Source organism: Petaurus breviceps, unplaced genomic scaffold, assembly GCF_028583685.1.
Source record: "Petaurus breviceps papuanus isolate PSGF00001 unplaced genomic scaffold, PetGlider_PUasm1.0 470, whole genome shotgun sequence".
Classification (NCBI taxonomy): domain Eukaryota; kingdom Metazoa; phylum Chordata; class Mammalia; order Diprotodontia; family Petauridae; genus Petaurus; species Petaurus breviceps.
This window is the reverse complement of record NW_027186350.1, coordinates 912,040-921,141: the sequence shown is the minus strand read 5'-3', so window position 1 is coordinate 921,141 and position 9,102 is coordinate 912,040. Positions and strand designations below refer to the sequence as shown.

Below are 9,102 nucleotides of genomic sequence, written 5' to 3'. Positions count from 1 at the left end.
GATGAGAAGCTGAGGCACCCACTTTTTTACCTGACAATAATATAAAGAGATGGCTTTCTTTCTGTGACATATACAGGATGTGAAAGAGGACCTCTCAAGATTTGTGAGACTATATGGCTACACTTCTAGTGATTAGTTTGAGGACAAATAATACTGAAAAATAAAATTAGAAAGTATCATCAAGACCCTGAAGATTTTAGAGTACAAGGGTAGTGATTTAATCATTGCGGCAAAATTGAAATAAAAGGCTTCAGAAGGAAAATTTTGTAATATTTGTAATAATTGATTAAAGAAGTATCTAAGACTGAGATTTGAATCTTTGAACCACTTGGCAAAAGATGGAGTGCATCTAACCAATTCTGGTAAGATAATATTTGCCTGCAGTCTTGTAGATACAGTTGAAAAGATTTTAGGTGAAAGAAAGACGACAGAAAAAAATTACCTTCCCCTCTTTTGTCCCCCCACATTTATATATTTGTGTATACATACATATATATCTGTGTGTGATAATATTATAGATTATATGCAACATATAATATATACACATGTATACATACATATATATACACATACATACATAGGACCTCTTTTTTCTTGGGTTTTATCTCCTATAAATTTCCAAGCTTCTTTACTACCAATCTGTTGTAGCTCATAGCTTTAGAGAGCTGTCCAGGGTGTGATGAAGTTACATGATATGTCTATGGTTATATACATAACCTGTAAGTATGAGAGGTAGGACTCAGATTCATGTCTTCTTGACTTCAAGATTATGACCACCAGGTTATGCTACATCTCATGTTTATAATCCATAATCCATACACATATATCAAAGTCTGGGGTGATTGAGTAAATCATCAAGTTACCCAGACCCACATAATGTAAGTGATAATATGTTTAATCAATGAATAAAGCTCAGTCAAAAACTTTAGAACAAGTGGGGAAAATCTCTGAAAGCCATTGGATGAAGTAAGATCAAGACCTGAAGTCTTCCAGCTATAAGTAGGATGTTGTCATGCCTTCTTCTTGTTGTTGTCATGCCTTCTGGGTCTTATTGAGTTATCTCAAATTTAGGATTTCCTAGTCCTTGAAAGCTTTGAAAAGTCTGGAGGAGAGGTATCTTAAATTCTAGGAGGGGAAGGGGAAGGGAATGTGGAAAAGAAGGCAATAAGCATTTCTTTTGATTTTTGCCTTTTTTGGAGGGGGGAAGGCAGGGCAATTGGGGTTAAGTGACTTGGCCAAGGTCACACAAGTAGTAAGTGTTAAATGTCTGAGGCAGGATTTGAACTCAGGTCTTCTTGACTCCAGGGCCAGTCACTGTGCCACCTAGCTGCCCCTCAATAAGCATTTCTTAAGTGCCCTCTGTATGCCAGATACTGTGCTAAGTGCTTCACAAATATTATCTCATTTGATCCTCATATCATCCTTGTAAGGTTGGTGTTATCCCCATTTTACAGTAGAGGAAACTGAGACAGACAGAGGTCAAGTGACTTGCCCAGGGTCATGAAGCTAGGAAATGCTAAAGGCTGGACTTGAACCTAGCTGACTCTAGGTCTGACTCGACTCACTAGACCACCTATCTGTATCTAGAAAGATTTTAACAGGTTAAAATACTGGAACATATATAACGTGATGGAACTTTTAAAGGATCATGATTAAATCTTAATGAGGTTTTTTTAAAAAAACAAAATAACTTTACAAGGATTTGATAGAAAAATTATATCTAGAAAGTAGCTTATTTGAAAAAAGGGTAAGACTTTTAATAGGCTGCAAACTCAATGTGAGGCAATGGTTTGATTGAAAAGGATAGAAAAGCATTTGTGAAGCCAAGTGTTGGTGATACAAATAGAAATTTGAGACAGTCTCTGCTCTCAAAGAGCACAAGTTCTAATTTAGGGAGATAACCCAGAGAGGAGGGCTCTTGCTCACATTCAGTTCATGGCAGATGGATAAGCCAGGTGATACTTAGCTTCTGGCAGGACAAGTAACAGGATCTGAGAGCCATCTACATAGAGGAGGGAACTGGACCATGAGAGCTGATAAGGTCACCAAGAGAGAGACTGTGGAGAGAGAAGATGGCCCGAGACAGAGCTTTGGGGGACTCCCACATTGCTATTCAATGGGGAAGACATGGACCTTTACATTTCCATGCCAAGGAGGTTACATGCACTCATTCATGTGGGCAGAAGTACCAGGGAAGTTCCAAACTTCCTATAATTCTCAGAGAGTGGACCTCTCTTTGCAGGGCAGTGATAACATTATGTAGGTGGCACAGTGAGTAGAGCATTGCACTTGAAGTTAGGAATGTCTGAGTTCAAATCCAGCCTCAGAAACTTTCTAGCAGTGTGACTCTGGGTTAGTCATTTGAGTTGCCTCTGTTTCTTCATGCAAAATAGAGATGATAATAGCATCTACCTCTCAGGATTGTTGTGAGAATAAAATGATATTTTTCAAAGTTCTTTGCAAACTTTAAAGCACTATATAGTTGCTAGTTATTATTATTATGACAACCAAACAAACATGATCTGAGAGTACAATTAAGGGCATTAAGAGTATTCAAGTGCAAAGATCTGAAAGTCCTACTGTACTCTGCCTTGGCCAGGCCATATATGAAGTAGTACATTCAGTTCAGGGTGTTTATTTTGAGAAATACAACATGGTTCTCACTCTGCCCCTCCTCTGCTGCTCAGAGGCATAGGGTTTGGGTTCTAGGACAAAGGACAAAGTCAAACAGAATACCAATAGAAAATGGGAGCACTGCTCCTCGCCAGGGCTGGCGACTGAGTCCGATTGCCCTGCTCTGTAATGCGCTAGCCAAGGCCAGAAGCTATCAAAAAGAACTCACCAATGACAACAGAGATAGAATCGGGGAAGGAAACAATTCTCCTAAGAGTCATTCCCCATCAGTTGCACATTCTTCTACCATGAATCCAAGGAGCAACCTTACCCCAAGGGTCTCTATCTCTAACTGATTGATGGTCAGTCCTTTGGAAGTATGAGCTAAATATCTTGTAGAAACTGTTATTCAGACTTTTTTTTACCACTAACAGGGGATGTAGTCATCGAGAACGAAATAAAATCAAACTTTATACATCTTAGAAGTCCTAGGTTCAGATTAAACCCATATGTTAGGCTTTAGAAAAGCAGGGGGTCCGTAGTCTCTTGGGAGATGTTGCATTATTTTTATTAAACATTTTCCTTGTTATTAAGTACTGTTATTTTACTTATTGAGTCTATGCTAAGACTAAAAACCAGCTTTATACTGCAAGCATGCATGTGTGTTTCTGGACATTTTTAAAAGTCCAATTCAAATCTCCCTAGTTTCCCTACTCTACCCCCATCCATGTGTTGTAACCTAGGAAGTTACTTACTCTACTACCAGATCTGGTTCTATGGTTACATCAACTGAGTCAGATTCCATAATCCTATAGGAAGTATGTCTAGAGAAGTCATAGGTAATCTGTGGAAAATGGAAAGACTATTGGAGTTTGGCGTTAGGAAATAAGGATTTGAATCTCCATTCTGCCACTTACTGGGCAAATCATTTCATTTATCTGAGCTCCTTATAGAAGAAATGGTGGGACTGAGCTAAATGACCCCCCAAATCCCTTCCAACTGATTTGGGTCTTTTTCTCCATTTATTCAGTGGGTGCTGCACATTAGGTACTCAGACTTGTTGATGCATGGCAAATTGGCACTTGGAGGCAGATGCTTAAATCTCCAGGAGAGTCATGGCAGCTGGGAAAGAAAAGAGGAAATGAGAAAGGAAAGGCAAACCCATTTTGATGGGATAGAATTCTAAGGAACAAAACCCTCTTTCAAGGTCTTCCTCCAGGAGTAAGTCAATTCAAGTGCCTCTTATGGAAACTGAAGTCCTATATGAATTCAAAGCCTATCCCAAAGAACATTTTTGTTAAGTTTCCAGAGTGGATGTGCACACAACCAAGAAGCTCTTGTGTTTTGCTGGGTTTGGGGTTTTTTGCTTTTAGTAAAATGAAGCAGGTTCCTGGCATGGCACTCTCAAGGTCTTTCTGAAGAACTTTGGTACTGATTGTGTAACATGGAGACACCGGCACAGAACCACCCAGCATGGCATGCCCACATCAGAGAAGGTGCTGTGCTCTGTAAGCAAAGCAGAATTGAAGTAGCTCAAAAGAAAGGCAAGATGTGCCCATTTAGAGAATCTACCCCAAATGTTCACATGGACTATTTGTGCCCGACCTGTGGTAGAGCATTCCAAGCTCACACTGGTCTGATCAGCCACAGGGGAACACTCTGTAACTTGACCCCAACATAGTGGTGCCATTTTGGTCCTCTGAGAACAAAAGGCAATAACCAACCAAGATGAAGCAGCTCATTTTCTATTGTTCTTTAAATCTCAAGGTTATCTAGGTGGTCCTCTCTTCAAAGCCTAAGGGTCAAGACATTTTGAACAAAAGATGCACTTTACTTCAGTCCATCTCACTTTCATCCATTTTTATTCAGTGCCCTCTAGACATGTGGTACTATGCTAGGCACTAGGAGACAGGTCCGGTTAAAGGAAAACCAGTGTTGGTACAGATAACTTTCACTGGCTGCTTAACATCTGTTTAAGGGGAGAAACTAACCACAAAACAAATTCCTTATTCAAAAGCAACAGAACCCCCTCCAAGTGATATTGAGATATATATATACACACACACACATATATGTATATATATGTATATATATGCACATATATACATACCTACATACCACTCTGCATTAATGTCTAGATATACCCACTTGATTGTATATGCATGCATATACAGGCATCTGTGGATATATAAATTAATCTATATGTTGCACACACACGCACACACACACACCACAGATAGACAGATAATCTTGGTTAAGCTATCAAAGACACTATGTCTCTGCGTTTTAATGTAAACGGTCTGCCCTAATTGCCTGCAGCATGCAAAACTTGGAAGATCCAAAGATTCACAGTTAAAGAATACAATTGGTATGCATGTGTCCTTTTCCATCCTCGGGTGGTTTTGTCGGAGCACCAGCGCCTCCTTGCCTATATGACCTTTAGGTTGGACTTTCAGAGCTGAGCTGGGGGTTCTCTTGAATCTCCAACCTAGAGCAAGGCTTGCCGGGAACCTCCTGAGGTGACCAAACTTCTGGGCAGTGTTAACACACTGAGGTCCATGTGTGTAGTCCTGCAAACAGTTTTCCTTGGTGGGCAAATGCAGCAGATCAAGATGAGACAGTGCTTCTTTTTTTTCTTTTTTTTTTTTTTTGCTTTCTGCAAATTCCTTTGTGTGCTAACGCATTTTGTAGTCATTAGATACAGATGTTTCACACAGCTGTCCCTTAAAGTCCAAGTCCACTGTGAAATCAAGGTCCCGCTGCCAAAAAAAAAAAAAGATGAAAGGTCAATTCATCTTCTGCCCTTCCTGCGGACAGAATTCATCAAATCTCTCCTGCACAGAGAAGGACTTTGCTTACTTACTCCTACAGCTTTCTAGGGAAAGCAAACCATGGCAAGCACCCAATAACCTAGCCCTGCAACTTTGCATCCTCACAGGAGGTTTATTCCCAAATCTTTAAACTAAGTCTTCTCTGTTGCAATGCAAATCTTGTTGGGAAGTAGTATGGCCTGGTGCAAAGAGCCCTGGCCTTGGCTCCAAGGGAGCTGGGCTATGATGTGGACTCAGACACTCATTAGCTCTTTGACCTTAGACAAGTCACTCACTTCCCTGAGTGTCCATTACCTCATCTGTGAAATGAAGGGAATAAGACTCCCTTTGCCATGTCACAGGGTTGTTTTAAAGATCATATGTGTGAAACACAAACATGATCATATGTGTAAAAATGCTTTGTAGACAGAAGCATCATAAGCTCGTGAGCTGTTATTGCCTGAGGTAGGTTTGTGGTTCCCTGTTGCCTGCTGAATAAAGTTCAAACTCCTCTCCTGGTATTCAAAGTTCTCTACAATTTAATCCCCATTCATTTTTCAAGTCTCAGCTGATACAACTTCTTTCTATAGACATTGAACTCCAGCCAAATTGGACGAATCCCTGCTTTCTAAACCATGCTCTCTCACCTCTGAACCTCTGTTTGGGGTTCTCTCCATGCCTGTGATATCATCAGCTCCTGTGAATTCAATTGTTACCTCTATGTTGATGATTCTGAAATCTATTTATTCAGACCTAACCACTCTCTTGACTTCTAGTTGCATATCTTCAACTGCCTATTGGACATCTTGAAGTGTATTTTTTGCAGACATCCAAAACTCAACATGTCTAAAACTGAACTCATCCTTCTCTCCCCCCAACCCATGACTCTTCCAAGCTTTCCTACTACTATTGAGGGTACTACAATCTTCCCAGGCACCCAGGATCACAACTTGTGTATATTCCTAGACATCTTACTCTCTCTCACCCCTTCTTATGCAATCTATTGCCAAGTTATGTTGAATTTAGCTTTGAGAGAAGTTATTTTTCTGTTATATTAACAACCAATTATTAAATTATGATTAAGCCTGTTTCTTTCTATTTTCTTATTCAGAGACAAGGCCCTGCAAGTTTCTAAAGGATAAGGCTGATAGATGAGGTTGCCCAAATCCTCCGAGGACGCGCTCCTCCAATCTTGGGCAGGACCCCACTAAACTAGAAGACTACTTCTGTTTAGAGAGTAAATGGAATGTGAGCTAGGTGAATTCCAGCCCTAAAGCATTAAGTCCACGTTCTTGCACCTCTCAATTGGAGCTCATGAAGAAGAAAGCCAACTAGAGAGGTCTAGGTAGAGATAGATTCCTTTGTCCAGATTGCTGGAGGCAGTTGAGTCCCATGATCAAGCCATGTTCTCAGAAGGGGGAGCTGAATGAAGGCTTTCAGCCCAGCTTCTCAGTTGAAAGTCTACCCCTTTCATTAATTGTTCACCATTTGGGGTTAATTTTTCACCTGTTGGGGACATCTCCTTTTCTAAAAATATATTAAAGCATTTGTATCTCTATCAGGTGTCTGGTTACTGAGAGAGACCACGGACCACCAATTTATTGATTATCAGCTAGCCCAATTAAAAAACGTATTATTAATTACCCAGAAACTCTATCTCTCCAGTTCCTCATTTGTGTCAGCCTTACTGTCACCTTTGCAACGTCTCTTCAATACAATCCCTTCTCTCTGACACTATCAACGCCTTGGATTTCACCACCTTATGACTGGACTATTATTGCAATGGCCTGCTGCTTGGTTTCCCTATCTCAAGTATCTCCCCATTCCCAGTCATCCTCCCCTCAATTGTCAAAGTGATCTTCCTAAAGCACAGGTTTGACCATGTCTCACACACACACACACACACACACACACACACACACACACTCCTTTGATAAACTCCAATGGCTTCCTAACACCTCCAAGATCAAATACAAAAATTTTTATTTGACATTCAAAGACCTTCATAAACTACCCCTCTCTCCTCCCACCAATTACCTTTCTAGTCTTCCTATACCTTACTCATCCCCATGTAGTCTGTGACCCTGTGACACTGACATCCTTGCTGTGCCTCCCACAAGACGCTCCATCTCCAGACTCCAGGCATTTTCACTGGCTATCCCCCATACCTGGAATATTCTCCCACCTTGTCTCTGGTCTTGGCTTCCTTCAAGTCTTAGCTAACATCCCACTTTCTATGGGAAACCTTTCCTGATTCCCCGTAATGGGAAGGCCTTTCCTCTACTGCATATCTCTAATTTATCCTTTATTGCATTAGATTTGAGAGCGATTACCATTTTCTGCCTTTCTTTGTATCCTGCCCCATCACCTATAAACATTTGTTGACTGACTGCCAGAAATGTTCTCTGTCAACATCTTTGCCTGATGAATTCTCACCCAATTTTTAAAAGTCCAACTGAAATGCCACCTACTCCATGAAATCTTCCCTGATCCTCTCAGGAAAAAGGCACATTCTCTCTTGGATATAATGTTGAATTTTATCTCATGCCTCCCACTTATCACATAATGCTGCATATTACAGTTATGTGTGATGATGTCTTATTTCCCTACCAGTCTCTAAACTCCATAGGGCCAAAAAACTGAAGGGATCTTGTCTAAACTCTTCTTCCCACATAGTTTTTAACAAGGTGCTCTGCAAACCACAAGTTCTTAATGTTTGCTGAAGAGATGAATGATCCCTTCTCTTTTCAATGTGCTCAACAGTGCTCTTTTCAATGAGCTGCTAGGTGACACAGAGGATACAGCACTGGGCCTGGAGTCAGGGAGACCTGAGTTCAAATGTGACCTCAGGCACTTACTAGCTATGTGACGCTGGGCAACTAATTTAACTCTGTTTGCCTCAGTTTCCTCATCTATAAAATGATCTGATGAATGAAATGGCAAACCACTTTGCCAAGAAAGCCCCATATAGGATCATGAAGAGTTAGACATGACTGAACAATAAAACCCTTTTGTAGACACGACAGAGAGGCTAAGAGAGGGCCAAAAGTGTCTCTGAAAAAAAGGTTCTTATTCTCAAATGTGAAAGTGCCCAAGCTGTGATAGTAATGGCAATTAAAGATTCCCCTGTATTGGCTTGGTTTTCAAATTGATTGTATTAAAACCCAGAGTTTGTTAATCCCACCTGTGGGATGGGCTTGTTGATGTGAAAAGAAAGTCCTGAAGTGGGAGGAGCTAGTGATGTAGATTTGGAGAGACAAGAGGGAGGCGGAAGTTCTTTTTGGAAGCAGCACCTCGTGGAGAGGGAGAGACTAAGAGATTGCTGGTGGCCGCTTTGAATTGCCCTGGACTTTTGAGACCTGCCCCCTGAGCTGCCAAGGACTGAGGAGACATGGCTGTTTTGCTGGTACTTTGTCTGTCTGTTTTGATGTTATTTTGCCAGATTTGTCCACTGGTGAAAGACTGTCCTTTTGTTGAAGAAGTCCTGGAACCTGGCTGTTCGCTAAGAAGGCCTGCGACTGTCCTGCAGACAGAGAGTGAATACTGTCCACTGGTGAGGGACAGTACTGTTGTTGAGAGTGAATACTGTCCACTGGTGAGGGACAGTACTGTTGTTGCAGGGGTCTGGAGACTGTCCTGCAGACAGAGTGAATACTGTCCACTGGTGAGGGACAGTGCT

At 41.1% G+C, this 9,102-nt stretch overlaps 1 protein-coding gene across 1 annotated transcript in view; it reads right to left on the bottom strand.

Moving 5' to 3' along the window:
• Nucleotides 1-4,456: 4,456 nt before the first annotated feature.
• PRMT8 (protein arginine methyltransferase 8) overlaps nucleotides 4,457-9,102 on the bottom strand; it is a 114,503-nt gene continuing 109,857 nt past the window's right edge. Inside the window, exon 9 of the mRNA XM_069101433.1 lies at nucleotides 4,457-5,372. Within this exon, the coding sequence (XP_068957534.1) occupies nucleotides 5,289-5,372 (84 nt within the window). The 3' untranslated portion in view covers nucleotides 4,457-5,288. The remainder of the gene's footprint in view (nucleotides 5,373-9,102) is intronic.